The 20,493-nt window shown below is 40.4% G+C and overlaps 2 protein-coding genes across 5 annotated transcripts in view; one reads left to right on the top strand and one right to left on the bottom strand.

Annotated features, from left to right (window-relative positions):
- The window catches only part of INPP5F (inositol polyphosphate-5-phosphatase F), an 82,714-nt gene extending 80,003 nt beyond the window's left edge, over positions 1 to 2,711 (top strand). For both annotated transcript variants that reach the window (XM_066354753.1, XM_066354752.1), the window contains one exon: positions 452 to 2,711. In XM_066354753.1, coding sequence (XP_066210850.1) covers positions 452 to 1,610 — 1,159 coding nt within the window. In that variant the 3' untranslated portion in view covers positions 1,611 to 2,711. The remainder of the gene's footprint in view (positions 1 to 451) is intronic.
- A 1,986-nt stretch (positions 2,712 to 4,697) lies between these two features.
- The window catches only part of MCMBP (minichromosome maintenance complex binding protein), a 28,521-nt gene continuing 12,725 nt past the window's right edge, over positions 4,698 to 20,493 (bottom strand). For 2 of the 3 annotated variants that reach the window (XM_066355603.1, XM_066355605.1), the window contains exons 6-16: positions 19,195 to 19,339; positions 18,230 to 18,381; positions 17,253 to 17,353; positions 16,613 to 16,791; positions 16,141 to 16,264; positions 15,173 to 15,290; positions 13,002 to 13,167; positions 11,972 to 12,105; positions 9,747 to 9,911; positions 5,775 to 5,863; positions 4,698 to 5,423 (exon numbers count right to left, since the gene is read on the bottom strand). In XM_066355603.1, the coding sequence (XP_066211700.1) occupies positions 5,297 to 5,423; positions 5,775 to 5,863; positions 9,747 to 9,911; positions 11,972 to 12,105; positions 13,002 to 13,167; positions 15,173 to 15,290; positions 16,141 to 16,264; positions 16,613 to 16,791; positions 17,253 to 17,353; positions 18,230 to 18,381; positions 19,195 to 19,339 (1,500 nt within the window). In that variant the 3' untranslated portion in view covers positions 4,698 to 5,296. The remainder of the gene's footprint in view (positions 5,424 to 5,774; positions 5,864 to 9,746; positions 9,912 to 11,971; positions 12,106 to 13,001; positions 13,168 to 15,172; positions 15,291 to 16,140; positions 16,265 to 16,612; positions 16,792 to 17,252; positions 17,354 to 18,229; positions 18,382 to 19,194; positions 19,340 to 20,493) is intronic. The other variant, XM_066355604.1, reaches the window with a different exon arrangement.

Raw genomic sequence — 20,493 nt, 5'->3', positions numbered from 1 at the left:
CAGAGCTCATGTGGGAGATCTCACTGGCCTGCTCGCTGGACTTGAGCTTACTTAAAGTCACGCGGCTGGGGAACAACTCATCAAAAGTACTTTAAAAGGCTTCTGCTGCCCTCTTCTAAAATACTACCCATTGGCTGTTTCAAATACCTCATTAATTACTTTTTAATATTATATGCTGAAATGACAGGGTTAAGTAAAATACTATTAAAATTCATTTTACATTTTTAATGTGGCTGCTAGAAATTTTTCAATTACATTTATAACTCTCATACTCCTATTGGACAGTCCTGTTCTGGTGTCAACTCCAAGGCATTATCTGAGTTTATCAGTTAGCAGTGCACTGTTTTCAAAAAATTGGAGTCAGTGTAAATGACAGCATTTTCACTTTAATAATTGGAACTGGTATGTTGAATTCCATGGTGAATTAACTTTTTTCTCTTCTAATTTGTAGGAAGAACAGTAAACCTCATGAAAACATCATTGGCATCAGATCTCAAAACCAAGGCTCTCTGGCCCAGGGAAAAAACTTTTTAATGAGCAAGTTTTCATCTCTAAATCAAAAAGTGAAACAGACCAAATCCAATGTAAATATTGGCAGTCTACGAAGACTAGGAAACTTTGCAAAACCTGAAGTGAAAGTTAATTTTCTAAAACCAAATTTAAAAGTAAATCTTTGGAAATCAGATAGTAGTCTTGAAACCATGGAAAACACAGGTGTGATGGATAATAAAGTCCAGGCAGAGTCTGATGGGGAAATGTCTTCAGATAATGACTCCTACCACTCTGATGAATTCCTTACAAATTCCAAGTCCGACGAAGAAAGGCAGCTAGCTAATTCTTTAGAAAATGTAGGGCCAACAGATTATGTTCTTCCCAGTTGTGGTATTATTGCTTCAGCACCTCGATTAGGCAGTCGATCCCAATCTATTAGCAGCACTGATATTAGCATTCCTGCTCCTTCAGAGATTAGTACTGCCACTCATGGAAGTGAGCTTGGAAAAGGCTGTGAGTCTCCTTTGAAAAAGAGTCCTTCTGCTGATAATATACACATATTGACTGGCTTTGCCAAGCCTGTGGATATTTACTGCCACAGATTTGTACAAGATGCACAAAACAAAATGACCCAACTATCAGATACCAGATCTGTTTCTAAGGAGGCTAGTGTGGAAGGAAATCAAACGACCAGTCAAGTTTCTAATGAAGAAACCCAATCGGATTCAACGGAACAGATACCTTCTCGACCATCTCAATTAGATGTGTCTTTTTCTGGAACAGGCCCACAGTTTTTGTCTGTTGAAACAGTGCATTCAGTTGTATCTCAGAAGACCCCCGGCTCTGGATCCAGCATGCTTGAACTCGAGACAGGACTTCACATAACTCCTTCTCCTTCAGAGAGCAGCAGCAGCAGAGCAGTCTCTCCCTTCGCAAAGATTAGGAGTTCAATGGTCCAGGTTGCTAATATTACCCAAGCCGGGTTAACCCAAGGGATAAACTTTGCAGTTGCAAAGGTTCAGAAGAGCCCTGCAGAACCTGAAGTGGTTAATGAAGTCCAGCAAAGTGAACTTAAAAATATGTTTACACAATGCCAGACACGAATAATTCAGATTTAGTTTTTAGCCACAAAGAATCCTGTGGCTTTTAGTCCAAAAAAAAAGTTTTCAATAGTAGGCTATTTTAACTTGTACTGACTTTGAATCTAGGGATCAAAAATTCCAATTATGTTTATTGGGAAAGGTTTTAAAAGGAGTGTGAACTTGAGCAGATTTCCAAATTTGAGTTGGGACAACAGGAGAGCATCATTCTAGAAATGTATAGACCCCAAGTAGCTTATACACTACAGAGCAGTTTGTCTCTTCGAATGTAATTCAGCAGATTACTTTGGGACATAATGACCTGAACCTTTTTTTGGAGTGGGTGGGGGGATGGGCAGGTTGAGTGTATGAAGTAGACACACAAAGGATGGTCATGGATACATTTGGGGGTTAGCATTTTTTTATAATTTTTCTCAGATGATTTCTGGTATGATCTCTACAAGATAAATACCTTTACTTTCTAGTGACTTGAAAAGTGTTACTAATGGAGACACATTGACTATATAACACTCGGTTTGGTTTTGATGGCTTCCATTGCCTAGGGTTAAGGGTCATTAGCATATAGTCAAGAAATGTACACCCATTTTATCCTAATTTTCCCCATATTCTAAACAAATTCTAAATTTTCTGCCACCCTGTACACCCCAAAGTCTAGGAGCATTAAGATGTGTCAGTCATAAAACCTGAGACAACAGATGTGAACACCAGCACCTATTAATTTTGCTGTTTTCAGGTAAGAATGTACATTTATTGGATATTGGTAATTCTTGAAAGAAGTCTTCAAGTTTTCATTTTTTGTAGGGGGCATTTCTTAACATCTTGTGTAGCCTATTGGAACTATTAAGACTTAGTCAGAAGCACAATTGTGCTAAAATTGGAAACAGCTTCTTCTATAAGCCCAGACATTAAGAAAGTTGCACACTTTATTCCAAACAAGTACTGGTTTGGTATCTTTAGAGCCTTACTCTGTTGAAGTGATTCTCAGCTGAACATTCATTATGTCTGTTGTAACTTTGATAAATGTTTTCACTTTTGTTATTTATTAGTGGTATCTTTTTGTGTATATGTGTGTTGTCAAATCTTGTGACTATTTAAAATAAAATACCATTGTAATTTAAAGTGACAATGTATGAGAATTCCTTGAATAACATTTTAAAGGGTTTGATTTTTGAATCAGATTGAAAAATTCATAAATCAAGGTAAGTTTTCTATAACTGAACACATGGTCCTAACCTTTCCAGATATTTTACTCTTTTGAAGTATTTTCATGACTTTTAAAAATTATGAAATGGATCACAGATTATCAAATTTTAAAACCTAAACACTAAAAATGCATGTTTTATCCTGTTCTTTACCGCCTTTTCTGAAGATAATAACTGTCCCACAACTTGAGGAAATATAAGCAAAGTCATGTAATGTGTTTTAAGCTCCACAGAAATTGGTTCTGAAGAAATTTTTGAAAAGCAAAATTAAGAAGGCAATGTTTAGTTCCAATTAATGTCTATTCAGTTTACTGATGATTCAGATACAATGAACATGACTTGAGATCGACAACTGTAATGTCCACATGTTGTAGCAAAGGAGAAAGTGTGTCCGAAGCCCGGCATTCTCTCTTCCTGCTTACTCAGGTGGGCCTGGAGCATGAGGATGCCGTGCTCCACTTCTGGGTATGGTTTTCACCAAGAGGTCTCTTCTACACACGTCACATGTTTATTTCTTAGAAAGTTTTCCTTTCAAGGGACATTTCCTGCAAGACCAAGCCACTTAGGTACTTCTCTTTGGTAAATTATAATTCATGTTGTTACAATAAACACACTAACTACTCTGTTGGATTTTATTCCCACAAACCCAGTTTCTAAAAGGGTAAGGTCTAGTCTAGTCTACCTGTTGTAAAACTAAAAACCAGTTAGAATAGTTTATATAAACAAGTTACTTACATTAATTTATAAAAATAGATTTGAGTTTAAGAAAAGTTAAACTAGTAATTTTCAATTCAGTTTGTTAGGCATAAATTCCTTGTTTTCAAGGCTGACCCTGTTACCTTGGTTAGCAGTGTCACTTTAGGCACATTTAAGGAATCATTTAACTGAACTTGTTCTCTTCTAGGTAAGTTACTAAGAGAAATTAATCTTTATATACAACCACTAAGTTATTTTAACCTTTCCAAATACTCTTGATGCCACAATTATACTATACTGTATTATTTTTGCTTTCTAACTATGAATAGTATTTTTGTTTATTTAAAAACTTGGGTTAAAACTAATTGGTCTGGGCAATGGTCTGCAAACTGCGGCTCGCGAGACACATGCGGCTCTTCCACAAAATACCACATGTGGGCGCTACCTCGATAAGGAATGTACCTACCCACTTATATAGTTTAAGTTTAAAAAATTTGGCTCTCAAAAGAAATTTTAATCGTACTGTTGATACTTGGCTCTCTTGACTAATGAGTTTGCCGGCCACTGGTCTGGGGAAACCTACTTACGGTCTTATCATGGCATTCTGGATTAGCAGATCTGATACTTCTGGAATTAACTGATAAACTTCATAAAATAAAGTTCAAAATCTGGCCTGACCTGTGGTGGCGCAGTGGATAAAGTGTCGACCTGGAATGCTGAAGTTGCCGGTTGGAAACCCCGGACTTGCCTGGCCAAGGCACATATAGGAGTTGATGCTTCCTGCTCCTCCCTCCCTTCTCTTTCTCTCTCTCTCAAAAAAAAAAAAAAAAAAAAATCACACAAAAAAAAATCACCAAAGCGACTGAATGATAGATATTAGGGAATAACTTAAAGCCATTTTTTCTAAAGGGATTTTAATAAAGTGTTAACTCTTGCTCTCTTCATATTTGGGAAAAACAACTTTGTAGGGCAGAAATTCCTTAATTGAGTTCCATAAAACAGTGGTTCCCAAATGCACTGGGGTGAAATAAGAAAAGTAAGGACAATAAACATTTTTTCAAAAAGCTATTTATTCCATTTAAAGGACTATCTTGTTCTGAGGTTGTTCTCTTACGAAAAAAAATACTGGTGATAACACAGTGATTTCTTTCAAAAAACTTGGCAAAATAAATTGGCAACCTTGTCCATCCCAAAATTTTGGGAAATGTTCCTGATCCATAAACTCCGAAAGTATGGGAACCACTGCCTCATTAAAGACTAGTTTTGCAGGTTAACTGTTAAATAGAAAAAAGCTTCTGTGGTCAAATGTTTTGGATATCATGTGAAATTCTGTAGTATCATTTCCCAAACATTTGACCACTGAACACATTAAGAGCCACTTGTTAATTGGAAAGATGTAAAAATCTTAAGTGATTAATTCCTGACTTTGGAATTGCAACTCTTGTCTTCAAATGAAGTTGATGCTAGCATTTCAACAGAGTCTGGCCTATGACTTAGCTGAAGCTGAGGAAATGGTATAATCAGTAACATTATCATATCAATATTAAACTTTAATATCAAATACATTTTTACATTGTTACTAATTTATATAATTATAAAACAAACTCCAAAAACTCCATAAAATCAGTAAGGTAAAAGCCCCTACTGAGTATTATATAAACTTCAGATGTTATCAGGCTTGATTTCAGGAAAAGTCATTGGTTTTTGATACAAATTATCTACAAAACAATGTGGTATAAATGACATTTGAATTTTACAATAATGTGGCTACAATTTGCCCATTACTTTTTCTTAAGTATAACATGTTTAAAGTTCGTTTCCATTCACACATTTCTGCTGTTGAAGCCTGGTTCTCCTCAAAGATTCTAGCTGCTTTGCTCTTAGCCATCGTTCTCTTGACAGGGTCGTCTGACCAGCACTGAGAGACAGAAACCTAGTTTGAGATACAGAAACAAATTTAAGTCTAGACCTAGGAGTTACTGGTGTAGGAGACAAGATCTCAAGTAGGGACACAAAGTCAAGAGCCAAGTTTGACAGCTACAAAGGAACCTGAAGTCAAATTTGGAGGGTGACTCAAGTTGCAGAAGCGCGGGGAGAAGCAGCAGCATGTCTGGTTCCACTGATGTGGCCGCCGGCCAAACAGTTCCACTTCAGTGAGCCACTTCACTAGGTGGTTTTGAAAAAGTTCATGTCTATTTTTAAAAGTCTACCTCAGTTATTATTAAATAAATTAGGGGCTTTATTCATAGCTTACTTTAAGCAATTATGGACATGCACTACTCACCGAGCTACAATGAGCAACTGGTGGAGATCATCAGCAGTGATGCTCTGAGGATCATTCTTGCGCATTTCCACAAAGTCATCTTCAACTGCCTTTATCAAGAGTAAATGGACTTTAAAACCATTCCTTAGGAGGAAATGACCTTTGCATTTATTTAATAGGGAAAAGGAAAGTGACATGGTCCCTTGACTGATATAAAAATGAAGAAGTCAGCCCTGCTTCTTAGACATATGAGAACATGAGTGAAGACTATACATACAAGTAATGACGGCGATGAAGGTATGCCAAACAAAATTAAGACATCTGAGAAGACCAGGCAAGCAGATAGAGGTGAGCAATGTGTATAGCAAACAGGATGCCTTTAAACACAGGGAAGAATGAAGTCAGTAAAAATGGCAGTATAAAAGACCTGAAAATTCTTTCCACCACTGAAGGGAAAAAGAACACCCATAAGCCTGACCAGTGGTAGTGCAGTGGATAAAAGTATCCAATCAGAATGCTGGGGTGGCTGGTTCAAAGCCCCAACATCAATGGCTCTGAGTGTGGGCTCATCAGCGCAGGGTCACTGGCTTGAGTGGGGGAATTGTCCACATGAGCCTAAAGCTTGCCAGCTTGAGCCCAAAGGTCGCTGGTTTGAACAAGGGACGCTGGCTTGGCCCTGGTTGAGGCGCATAAGAGAAGCAACCAATACACAACTAAAATGAAAGCAACTAGGAGTTGGTGTTAAGAACATTCAGCTTTGAGAAATTTCAACTATTTCCCACCCTAACCCTACCTCCTAAGCAGCCCTGAAAATGGACAGCCGGGAACCTCAAGAGGGTAGTGGGGCTGCAGCTTTTTCAAAGCATCATTCAAAGAGAATTATCATAATCTGGTGGTACTCTGGAAGAACCCATTTCCAAGGTTGTCCAACCTGACTTGGAGCTTGCCCTGTATGAACAGCCTCTTCCCCCGGCTTATTAATAGAAACAAACAAAAACTCAGAAGCAAGTATAGATCATCTTGGCTGCTTCAGACACTGGATAATATTTGGGGCAAACAGCAGGCTAACTGAAATCCTTAAAAAGGAAAAACAGGAAACGAGATGTGTGTGCGTGTGTGAGAGAGACACATATAAATAAATTCCTATTAGAAGGCCACATGCTCAAATCTGAGCAGGCCCTAGGTTCTCACCTGACTACCTTGATGCTCTCTGGAAGCAGAAATGAAGCAAAATTAGGGCTGAGTGTTGAAGGATTTCCCCAACATGGATAACGGGGCCCTTGTCTTAGATTGGGAGACATACAGTTTCCAGGCATCTAATGAAATTAAATTTCTATCCAATCACTGAGTGACCAGTAAATAGCAGAGACTTCAGTGCTCACATACAACCAAAGAACAAAGTATAGAACTCAAAAGACATTGCATAAAGTGGGGGGAAATCTTTCAGAAGAGTTGCCATACTATTTAAAATGTCTGGGTTTCAACATAAAAATATCAATAGAAATTATTTTAAAAGCAAAGAGAAATTCTAAGGTTAAAAAATATAACTCAGCCTGACCTGTGGTGGCGCAGTGGATAAAACATTGACCTAGAATGCTGAGGTTGCTGGTTTGAAACCATGGGCTTGCCTGGTCAAGGCACATACAAGAAGCAACTACTATGAGTTGATACTTCCTGCTCCTCCCCTGCCTTTCTCTCAAATCAATAAAATAAAATCCTAAGAATAATAAATAGATGAAATTAAGGCTAAACAGATTTGAGCAAGGAGAAGAAAAAATTCAGCAAACTTGCAGTTAAGGCAACTGAGATTATTCAGTCTGGAAGAGAAAGCATCAAGTATGAGGAAATATGAACAGAACCTCAGAGAGTTCTGGGACATCAAGTGTACCATCATACATTTAGGTGAGTGCCAGGGCCAAGGAGAGGAAAGGGGCAGAAAAAGATTTAAACAATAGTCAAAACCAAATTTCTTGAATACATCCCCCCAAATGGGCATTAATCTGTATCCAAGAAGCTCAACCTCAAGCGGGAAAACTCAAAAATCCCCCTACACCCCCCCCCCCCCCCCCCGGTTAAACTGCAAAGAGAACCCGAAAGAACAAAAGAAAAAGGACTCCTGTACAAAGAATCCTCGCATCAGAAACCAGAGGCCAGGAGGTGGAAGATGTTCTTAGTGCAGCATATACTACTACAGAGTGTCGAGAGAAGAAAACTACAAATCAAGAGCTTGACATCCAGCAAACACTAGTCTTCAAAATGAAGGAGAAAGTAAGATGTTTCTGGATAAGCAAAACCTTAAGGCAGAATTTGTCATAAGCTGCTCTGCCCTACAAGAAATACTAGAGAGCTTTTTAAGCTGCTGAAGCAAAAGAATGCTGCAAAGTAACTCGAATCCACATAAAGATCGCTGATTAAAAAAAAACCACTGGTAAAGGTAACTACATAGATAAATATAAAAAGCAGTATATATGTCTCTTCTTTGTAATTTTCCCCCTTTGATTTAAAGATAAAAGCAGTAATTATAAATGTTGATGGGCAGATATATATCTTTATTATATGCGGCTTAAGTGTCTGTTTGTCGCCGATAGCTTATTGGTTGCTTGAGTAACTACTAGCCAATGGGGTGAAGTTGCTATGGCTGAACGCAAATTGAGCAGGTCAGGGGGAAGGTGAACATTTGTTTGCATTGGCAATCATCTGCTTTTGAAACAATTTAAGGCTGAACGCAAATTGAGCATGTCAGGGGGAAGGTGAACATTTGTTTGCGTTGGCAATCATCTGTTTTACATAAAAACTACGTCTTAACGTAATTTCTTTTAAGAATGCCTCCTAGAAAATACAGCACTAAAGAGGAGAGAAAAGGAGCTAAAGCTGCACAAAAACGGCTTTCTCGACAAAAAGAAACCACTGAGCAGAGAAAGACAAGGCTTGCTTCAGTCGCAGAGCAAATGCGTCTTTCTCGGCAAAATGAGACTGATGAGCATAGAGAAACAAGGCTTGCCTCAGATGCAAGACAAAAAAGCCCGTCTCGACAAAATGAGTCCCTTGAACAAAGGCAGGAGAGAAATGCAAAAAAACGACAGAGTAATGCTGACCGAAACGCAAAAAGGATTAAAACAGTTTCAAACGGAGAAACTTTCATTTTTGAGCATTCCTCTGGTAACATGAATATTAAATGTGAACACTGTCAGTCCTTAAACTTCAAGTTAGAAACTAACCGATTTGACCGTGGCAAGAAAGGATTTTCTCAATGTTGCAAGTACGGAAACATTGTAGTTCCACTAATCGAGAATTATCCACCACTCTTGAATAAATTATTGACTAATCAGCATCCAAATAGCAAACAGTACATGGATAGCATTCGATCCATTATTAATAGTTCGTTTTTATTGAGCTAGCGGTGGCTCTTAAGAAATGTACCACCAGTGGTTTCCTTCATTGCACTCTACTTTAAGCAATTAAGCAAGTAGAAGGGGGAAACCCCGTGGGGCACTAAGCAAAGGGGTGTCCTCGCCGCCTGCCCTGGGTAATTCAGTTTGAATTAGCAGATACCTTAGCACAATCATTTTAATTACAATTTATAATATCTAGAACAGAGGTCATTTCGTATGACCGCCGGGCTTTCTAGTATCATATGTATATATATAAAGATGTAACAAATCACAAAGGAAGAAATGAAATTGTAAAGGAGCAAAGTTTTTGTACGGTATTGTGAATAAACTGACATTAATTCCAAATAGATGGTTATAGTTAAGATGTTAATTGTAGCCCCTAGGGCAATTATTGAGAAAAAAAGTGTAAAAGACATGGAAATTAAAATTATATACTAAAAATATCTATTTCAAACAAAAGACAGTAACACAGGAATAGAGCAACAAAAAAGACATTAAGACATAGAAAACAAATGGCAAAGTTACCTTAACAATAATTATAATAAATGTTCAGCTATGAAATACTCCAATGAACATAGGGAAATCTTTACCCCAAACATACCTTGGTTATTTCATCGGATATGCTATAATCCAGGAACCTCAGAAGGGTCAGATAAATGCGGAACTTATTGAGCACCGAAGGCAGCACGGCCGAGAGAAGGCTGTTCATGTACTCCTCCATGTTGGGTGGAATCAGCTGCGGCTGCAAGTGGATCTGGCAGTCTGCCTGAAAAGAGAAACAGTAAAGTATTTTCCAAGTTCCTAAATTGATCTAACATTTCAGAAGGATGGATGGATGGGTCGTCTCTACCAGCGCCCTAAGGAAATTAAAAATAATATTATTGTGGGGAGGTCACTTTTTAACATTAATTTACATACACTACACCTACCTCAGTAATAATTACAAAAGTTCACCTTTTCTTGGTTACTTATGTTTCCTCAACAGTATCAGCAAATGTAAAAAGGTAGCCAACCTCTAAAAAGAAGCTAATTAAAATGTTTTAAGCCCTGGCCGGTTGGCTCAGCGGTAGAGCATCGGCCTAGCGTGCGGAGGACCCGGGTTCGATTCCTGGCCAGGGCACACAGGAGAAGCGCCCATTTGCTTCTCCACCCCTCCGCCGCGCTTTCCTCTCTGTCTCTCTCTTCCCCTCCCGCAGCCGAGGCTCCATTGGAGCAAGGATGGCCCGGGCGCTGGGGATGGCTCTGTGGCCTCTGCCTCAGGCGCTAGAGTGGCTCTGGTCGAGGCAGAGCGACGCCCCCTGGTGGGCAGAGCATCGCCCCTGGTGGGCGTGCCGGGTGGATCCCGGTCGGGCACATGCGGGAGTCTGTCTGACTGTCTCTCCCTGTTTCCAGCTTCAGAAAAATGGAAAAAAAAAAAATAATAAAAATAAAAAATAAAATAAAATGTTTTAGATGTTTCCTCAATCACTGAATATAAATGATATAAAAAAGTATATATATATACTTTTTATATTAAAAGTATATATATATACTTTTTATATAAAAAGTATATATATATATATACTTTTTTGTTGTTGAGAGGGAGGAAGGAGAGGGTTGGGGGGGAGACAAGAAGGGGGAGATGAGAAACATCAACTCGTAGTTGCAATATTTTAGTTGATCATTGATTGCTTCTCATATGTGCCTTCACTGGAGTCTCAGGGGTGGTCCAGCCAAGCCAGTGACCCCTTGCTCAAGCCAGCAACCTTGGTGTTTGGAACCTGAGACCTCAGCATCACAGGTCTATGCTCTCTCCGCAGTGCCACCACTGGTCAGGCTGAATTCTATATCTTAATCACACTTTCCCACAAAAAACTTAGTAATGGGCCATTTCATCCTCGCTCACAGGTGTTTTTCTCAAAAATCACAAGTGAACACTATATTGCCTGACCAGATAGTGGTGCAGTGGATAGTGTTGAACTAGGACACAGAGGACCCAGGACCAAGGTCAGTGGCTTGAGTGCAGGCTCACCGGCTTGAGCCCAAAAGGTCGCTGGCTTGAGCAAGGAGTCACTGGCTCAGTTGCAGCCCCCTGGTCAAGGCACATATGAGAAAGCAATCAATGAAAAAACAGGTGCCACAACGAATTGATGCTTCTCATCTCTCTCTTCTCTCTCTCTCTCTCTTTCACAGCCCCCCCCCAAACAGGTAAACACTATTATACAGAGCCATTCAATGCCTTTTAAATAACTGAGCATATTTCTCATCATTAAGAGCTCTGTTACTTTAATGATTTACCAAGGCATTTCACCATAAAACAAAAATAATCAAATGGATTAGGAACATGTTAAAAGGAATTCTAAAATATTTTTCACATAAGACTGGCGGAAGACGGCAAAAAACAAAGGTCTGGATGTTAATCAGGCAAATTACAGATAGCTTCTACTTCCTATGCCTAGATGTGGGAGGTACTGCTGCCAAAGGCTTGCTTTCTCTTGTCTGGCTCTTTGTAGATTTAAGGTTTTCATCCCAAGCCAGTAATAGAATAATCAATTCCCCTAAGAGTCAGCAGCTACGATCTTGAAACAAGTTTATCTTATTCGTAATAAGCAGTAACTAAGAGACAAAACAAAAACATCTTTTTCCAAGAAAACCTCCTTGCATTTAAAAATGACTCATCATGGCCCTGGCCATGTTGCTCAGTGGATAAAGCATCACCACTGGCACACTGAGGTCACGAGTTCAATCCCTGGTCAGGGTACACTGTGGAACAAATTTCTCTCTCTCTTCCTTTCCACCCCTCCTCAAATCAATGGGAAAATTAAAAAAAATAATAGCTCATCGTACCGGTAGGAGTGATCTCCCCTCCGAAGTAATCAAAACATTAATATTGCAGGGAAATTCCATCTGGTGGTAACTAAAATCATAATCCACCTTCTGCCAAGTTATTAGGTTGCTCAGGGCTGTCACATTATGAACACCTAGAAAAGAAAATTTAGTCATTTGATTTTAATTACCTGAACAAACCAGTTTTCCTGACATTGATTATACTGCTTTAAAAGTTATATGAGGCACTGACCAATTTAGTAAGCTAAGTGTTCATTAGGTAATAGGCTATCCACATAGTATTTGTAAAACCAGAAAAATCTATTTCTGGGATCAAGACCCCACCCTCACACACACACACCAAAAATCTAATACCTAGCATCTGGTATGCAATTAAGTAAAAAATAGAACCCCAATTAAATGATTACTTTCTATGTGGTATGTTCAAAAGGGCTAAAATAATATGGCAGAACTAAAATTATATTTATCCATAGGGATATTGAATTTTACTGCCTAGCTACTTACTTTTGCTATATATGTACTCAATCTGCACTGTTTTTTAATTCTACCTTTTCCTTTTGAAGTTATCACCAGCATAGTGTTCATTCTCATTTGAACAGAAATAAAGCCATCTGTTTTCTTGTAATTTTAAAAAGTTCTGTAACTGAAGTTAGTTCCAACTATCTGATCTACTAACTAAGCTCTTTTTCAAAGATTCTGTGAGAAAATTTTTTTTAAACTTTGGGCCGTAAAAAAATGTTTTATTAGACCTTTCCTACACTTCTTTTTGAGGTAATAATGACCTAAGGCAAAACCTCTCCCCTTTTCAGCTTAAAAAAGCTACTCACTACTTGCTCTATCATTGTACTATTTTCATAAAATTGTGACATAACTGAGGCAATTTATAATATATGCTTTAATTAAACTCACATGGCATACCTTTCAATATTTCTGAAATGTGCATCTTTCTGTTTACAGCTCTTAGGAGGCCCTTACCAGGCCTGGCTTCAATGGAAGGCTAGGAATGGAAGGGAAACAGCCCTGTAAGTACCTGGGGTGTCAAGCTGGCCTTGCTCCAGGAGTGTTTCATCAATCACAAGAGAAGTGTTGCTGGGCAACTGGAGAAGCCCGCTGACCAAGCGGTTGGCAGCATAGTCTTTGTGGGGAATGAACTTCAAACGGTTCATGTTCTCTATAGTCATCTGTAGACGAAAGGACTACAAAGAGAAATATTTTAATGTGCAAAAAATAAATTTCCTGTTTTAAGAAAAACATATTTGGGGTTAAAACACTTTTATATGGAAAGATTTTATCAATTCCTAAAACAGTAATCTCATGATTTCTTGAGCTCTTTTAAACATAAATAATATCTATATCCTAAATGAGAATTTCACTATGAACTGCTTTATTCTCCACTGCCTTGTTCAGTATTCTTGAACACTAATTTTTATTTTACCAGTGAGCTAGGAACAAATATTTAGAAACTAAACTTCTTTAACCAGGGGGCAACAAAACAAAATATTTATTTACTTATCAAGATGGGGAGCCCTGGCCGGTTGGCTCAGCGGTAGAGCGTCGGCCTAGCGTGCGGAGGACCCGGGTTCGATTCCCGGCCAGGGCACACAGGAGAAGCGCCCATTTGCTTCTCCACCCCTCCACTGCGCTTTCCTCTCTGTCTCTCTCTTCCCCTCCCGCAGCCAAGGCTCCATTGGAGCAAAGATGGCCCGGGCGCTGGGGATGGCTCTGTGGCCTCTGCCTCAGGCGCTAGAGTGGCTCTGGTCGCAACATGGTGACGCCCAGGATGGGCAGAGCATTGCCCCCTGGTGGGCAGAGCGTCGCCCCATGGTGGGTGTGCCGGGTGGATCCCGGTCGGGCGCATGCGGGAGGGAGTCTGTCAGACTGTCTCTCCCTGTTTCCAGCTTCAGAAAAATGAAAAAAAAAAGATGGGGAGAGAAAAGCCTAATTTCCTTCTATGCTCCCTGAAATTTAAATCATATTCATTCATAGACTACTGCAGATTCTTGAACAAACAGTTCCAAGAAAGACCAAGGGCAGAGCACCCTGCGCTGTGGCTGGGTGCTGTCGGTCTCAGCCTGCTCCACCAGCTGCATGCCGCCTCCTCAGCCAGCTCTGAGAGTGAAATGTCTGTTAGACCCCTCTGCACCTCCTCGTCCCATCTGCCGGAGCCCACTACTCCCCAAACCCTCTGCGCCTGCTGCGTCCTCCAGTCTGCTTTTCAATTGCTCCAGCCCAAACAGCAGGATTATGGTGGGGGCGGAGACTGGGTGCGGGAGAAGGGTATCAAGGAAGAGATAGAGGACATTTTCAAAATGGACTCTGGCTTTGTTGCAGACAGAGAAAGTGGGGGAGGGAGGTCACATTAGAGATACAAGCAAACCACCCTAAATTTAGCAGCAAAGCCTGTCGAAACAAAAGATGGCCATGAGCAGGGTCCAACACCACAAAGGCTGGTTACTCAGTCAGTCTGTTGTGCAAACTACACAAGAAATTAAAAAGGCAACTGTTCAGATGCACACAAAGGATACTAAATCACACAAGCAAACTGGCATCAACTGAGAGTACAAATTTGAGAGTAAGTGCAATTGGGTTCATTATAGTTACAGAAATTTCTGCTAAAGCAACAAAAGGGAAATGTTTCTGGGCGAGTAGTATTTTTTTTTTTTCTTTCTTTCTGAAGCTGGAAACGGGGAGAGACAGTCAGACAGACTCCTGCATGCGCCCGACCGGGATCCACCCAGCACGCCCACCAGGGGTGAAGCTCTGCCCACCAGGGGGCGATGCTCTGCCCCTCCGGGGGCGTCGCTCTGCTACGACCAGAGCCACTCTAGCGCCTGGGGCAGCGGCCAAGGAGCCATCCCCAGCGCCCGGGCCATCTTTGCTCCAATGGAGCCTTGGCTGCAGGAGGGGAAGAGAGAGACAGAGAGGAAGGAGGGGCAGGGTGGAGAAGCAAATGGGCACTTCTCCTATGTGCCCTGGCCGGGAATCGAACCCAGGTCCCCCACACGCCAGGCCGACGCTCTACCGCTGAGCCAACCGGCCAGGGCGCGAGTAGTATTTTAAATTACAGAGCTTGGCAGGCTTTGTTTCCCCATAAAGACATCTATTAAAATCTCACAGTTAAAATCTGGGTTGAATGAAAGACATTTAGATAGATTTTTAAGGTGTGCTCAGATTTATAATACATATTCATATTGATCTTACAGATGGAACAAGATGTTGAATAATACGATATAAGTGTTCTGTGAAGGTATTATTCCGTGGGCAACCACTCAAGTTAACTGTAAATTTTCCTAGTGGAAGCACGTCTCTTCTTGTATATCTAGAGAAAAAAGATAACAACTAATGAGATACTCAGATCTGAATTCCATCAGAAAGCAAACATAGGAAAATTAGCTTCATAGTGTCACTAAAAACAGATTGCTCTGATCAGTTTTTTTTAAATCAGAGTAACAGCAATAAAAATAATAACAGCTAATACTTATATGAGGGTTGATTATGTGCCAGGGACTGTCCTGAGTGCCTAAATGTTTTCTCATTTAATCCCCAAACACTCTGAGGTAGGTGCTATTATCTTTTTTTTTTTACAAATGAGAAATTGTAGGTAACATGACCAAGTTCACATAGCCAGGAAGTGGGGGAGCTAGGATTTGAACACAGGGAGTTGGCTGCAGTCTGTGCTTGCAACCATTTTGTACTGTGTCAAAGCCTATTCAAAGACAGTACCAAGATGTTTACTGCAGTGTGATTTAGAATAAAATGGACAAAAAGTAGGAAAACCTAACAGGGAAATAGTACAATTGTCTATAATAAAGTATTGTGCAGCCATCAGAAAGTTCATCAAGAAGTAATTAATGGTTGTGAGTGAATACGTAACCTGATGGTAGGGATGTATAAACAGAGAATTCAGAGTGCCAAAAGGATCAAGTAGTTCGTTTTACTTATTGGCCAGGGCCTTTCTGTTATTTGGCTCTTATATTTAAAGAGAGAATCAAAATGTTAAATGTGAAACTGAGAAAAAGTGACAAAAGGAATTTGTCTTTGATTTGGTCTTAGTTACATAGAACAACTAAAAACCACTCAATGAAGAAAACCTCAGAAACCTTCCTGCTCTTTCCCACTTGCCACAGAGCGCCAGTTCCCTTCCTTCCCACCAGGAATACAGCACTTACACTGTAGAGATGAGATGTAATATAAGGTATTCAGCAGCCAAACTATCTCCCAAAAGGGCGTGCGTGAGGAAGCCCAGCAGTTCTGCTCTGACTGGAGACAACTCGGACATGAAGCTTGACACAACTGGAGAAGGAAAGCAGACGAGATCTGAATAGACACACCGGTTTCTCTCAAGTGTCTTAGGTTAAAAAAAGCTCTGGGGAACAAAAAACACTACAAGTCAGTGGATGACTAGTAACGGCTTCTCAAGATTGGTCAAGAATTGGTGCCCATCTTCAAAATAAGACAATTTGTGTACTCCTCTGCACCTCCTTTTAACGAAGAGGATTAACCTAAAAGATAACAGGGCAAAGAAACTGATTATTCTGACAAATGAGGACTGACTGACTCAGTACCACTGTGCACACATCACAGGCAGCTCTGACACACACTAGGGACAACTGTCTCTGGTCATGAGGCTTCTGCACTTACACTTACAGGTTTTGCTCTCTTCTTTGTTAAGGCAAGCCGGCAATAACGGGTTGATGTGCTGCAACTTCTGGGCTAAAACCACATGAATTCTGGGCACTAGCGAAGCAGGGGGACTATGCACTCTCTGTTCCTCGGCTGTGTCTGTGCATTCCATCGGATCCAGGAGTGAAGAGGCATCCCTGTGGAGAGGGAAAGAGCTCCAGTTCATGGATACATCAGATGCAAAGATGTAAAAACAAGCTACACCTCCAAAACACAAAAAAACAAAACAAAGAATTCAAGCCAAGAACAGTTCTGCCTGTACATCTTAAACACAGAAAATGGCTCCTCATTCGTGACCTCTTACAGAGTCAGGCTGGTTGGATCATATTATAGTATAATGTATTTATTCCATTCTTCAAGAAGAGTAATGTTTTTATTCAGTACACTGTCACTGCACTAAATGGGTTATAGTATGTCTACTCATTAGGTTACTTCAAAACAGATACTCTTTCTGGAGCTATCATCAACTGGGACATCAAATGTCTTAAAAACCTGGGTCTTCTTCACAAAAGCCCAGGTATCTATCATCCAGTGTGTATAAAATTCATTCATTTCTATCCTAATTGTTATCCAGAAAAAAAGAACAAAAAAGACTCACCTTTCATCATTATTCAGTATACTTAGCACAGGATCCACAGAGAGTATACCATATAACTCAAGAACATCATTTACTTTGAAACAATCCCAGTCTTCATAGACCTAACAAGAGACCACATGACATCATGTTGTTAGGACTAAATAACACCCCCAAAAGCATAAGATATTAGTCTTGAAGTAAAGTAGAAATAATATTGTACACAGAATGGCCCTTAAAGCAACTCCTTAATGTCATAAATTGGGACCAAGAGAAGGTGCTTGCCTGAAGGCATTCTGCTAGTTAGCAAATAAGTGAACCAAAATGCAGGACCTCTGACTCCTAGACCAATGTCTGTGTTCAAATAGCATACACCTTCAAAGGAAAGGCTTTCACCAAGGATAATGGTCAACCACAACTACAAACACGCATTCTCTCAAAATCTATTAACCATATCGAGAAGGAGAAAAAACCCTAGATTATTAATTTTGGACTTATAAATTATGCAACATTAGGTGATTAACATAAAACTTAGACTGGCCATGAGGTTCTTCATTATAGAAAAATAAACTTTCAAAGTTGTATGTCATGATAGTCCTTTTTTAAAATTTTTTTAGAGAGGCAGGGAGAGAGAAACATTGAGCTTTTCTTTCCTGTTTGTGCCCTGACCAGAAACAGAACTGGCGACCCCTGTGCTTCAGGAATGATGGTTTTTAATAATGTCAAAGCCTCCTATTTGTGAGACCATTAAGTATGGCAGGAAGAATACTGGAATTCTGGTCCTCATGCTACATAAGGAAAGTGTCACTAAAGTAAAAAACACGACAAACAAAAACAGAAACTCTTCATCTTCTGAAACATGTCACGAGGTCAGTTATTAGGACTGAAAGGTGACTTGCTACAACAGCAATAGTAAACAAACACAAATGCTAAGTTTCCCATTTTAATTTCCGAGACACGTAGCACACCTGTGTGGATGTCAGGTCTGCTGAGAGGCTTACCTTCACCAGGCACGCAGGGCCTTTCTCTCCTGGCAGTGGGAAATTCAGGTCAAAAGGAGAAGAGAGGTTCAGGGAGTTCAGCTGCTGTCCCGTAGACGCCTCCGTTTCGAGCCGCTTTGGCTCACCACACCAGTGAAGACCACCAACACGCCCTAAAGTCAAAGGAGAGCAGTGTACTTGGTTATTTCTAAGGCCTTGAGAAGATAAAGAACCCCCCTCAGGAACCTTTCAAGTTTGATATAAATGATGCTTCTAAGTCCAAAAACTTAAACTTGTTTTTAAGGAAATAAACATACTAGCAAATCCCTTTGACCTTTAAAGAAAGAGTATGATGATCGGAAAAATTTAATCATGGTTTCTCCTACAATAAAATGGCAACAAATTCCCTCTCCCCCATCAAATTTCCAGAGTAAGTCTTTTTATTTATTTTTTAAAAAGATTTTATTTATTGATTTTAGGGAGAGGAGAGATGAGGGGCGAGGGGGAAGAGCGGGAAGCATCAACTTGCAGTGGTTGCTTAAGGGACTTAACCGGGCAAGCCCGGGGTTTCAAACTGGCGATCAGCGTTCCGGGCTAATGCTTTCTCCACTGCGCCACCGCAGGTCAGGCAAGGAAGGATGTTTTCAAAATCAAATAAGTAATTTTTAGGATAAACCACTATGTTTCCACAATACTTAAGAGTTGAGGTAAAAATGAACAGAAAGAGAAAAGACCTTTTCAGCTACTTGAGACCCTCAAAGACTGACAGCAGAGCAGCCCTTCCTCACTACATGATTCCTAACTGCCCCGTCTGATCCAAGCGCTGTCACAATTCTCCAAACTATCTCTAGTTCTGATAACCAGGAAAGCAAGGTGTCAGATTACAGCCAGCTCCTAACCCTAGAGCTGTAGCATACAACAGTGCATTCTGAAAACAAACCTAATGAGAGAGCAGAAGGCCAAAGAAAGCCTGTAGCATACACTACCTGTTTGTCTGGCACCTGCATGCTGGTCTTTCTGTTTATTAGGCTGTAGGTCCATATCTTCATCATCTTCATAACTCCTTTTGTGACGACTGGGGGTGTAAGATGTTGAAGGACTCACTCGAGCTTGGTTTGCATTAACATAGGCGTTAAATAAAAGGTTAAGAAAAGACCACCACATGAGAAAGATCCTAAGTTGTGCTAATTATATGACTAATAAGATTACTAATTTGGCAATTTGCTTAAAATACAATTGTATTTTTAAAAGGTTGGACATCCAGTTTTAGTCATGAGAGGTTAATAGCGTAACCTGTATCATCCCCCCCCCCCCCCGCACAGAACTGTAAAACTGTGCAAAGGCCATGAAGCAGCAACCGTCAATTACTGGACAACAGAAACATACGGTTATATAATATGATCCTTGAAAGAGGAGCAATACACCAGGTGAACTCTATTCCAACTCTCTCAGGGGGGCATTTTTCAAATGCAACAAAAGTGGAGGCCCACCTCTTGCTGGGTACAGAAAATAAAGCACATACTTCAGGGCCTCTGAAGTAACTAGAATTTGTACACTGGTCCTAGAGGGGAAGCAGTTCCCCTGTAGAAAACAGAAGATGACCCAGAAATCTGTGCAGGCTCCATCTGGGTCTTTGGCTGAATACAAAGCTGTGGGTGCACACAAGGCCTGGCAGAGAACAGGTGCTGGCTGGCTAGGAGCTAAACAGAAGTTCTGGAATTCATAAAACACTTAGAATTGAACCCTGGTGAACATCCCAGGCACTTAGGTAAGACCCAGAAATAGCATGTAGCATGAGTAAGATCTATGTCCTGTACAGCAAGGGCTACTCCAAACCCACCTTAACAAATTCCAAAACCAAACCTTGAAAAAGTTAAAGTGATCCACTTAAGTTGCCTGTCCGGTAGGAAGAAGCAGGAAAAGATGACCTACCAGGATTAAAAATATTCACCAGAAAAACCAAGCAGACAAGGACATTAAAAGCAATTGTAGCCTGACCAGGCAGTGGCGCAGTAGATAGAGTGTTGGACTGGGATGCGGAAGACCCAGGTTTGAGACCCTGAGGTCTCCAACTTGAGCGCAGGCTCATCTGGTTGGAGCAAAAAGCTCACTGGCTTGAGCCCAAGGTCGCTGGCTCGAGCAAGGGGTTACTCGGTCTGCTGAAGGCCCGCAGTCAAGGCATATATGAGAAAGCAATCAATGAACAGCTAAGGTGTTGCAACACGCAACGAAAAACTAATGATTGATGCTTCTCATCTCTCCATTCCTGTCTGTCTGTCCCTGTC

Source organism: Saccopteryx leptura, chromosome 13 (assembly GCF_036850995.1).
Source record: "Saccopteryx leptura isolate mSacLep1 chromosome 13, mSacLep1_pri_phased_curated, whole genome shotgun sequence".
In the NCBI taxonomy this organism is placed as follows: domain Eukaryota; kingdom Metazoa; phylum Chordata; class Mammalia; order Chiroptera; family Emballonuridae; genus Saccopteryx; species Saccopteryx leptura.
This window is presented reverse-complemented; position numbering and strand designations above follow the sequence as displayed.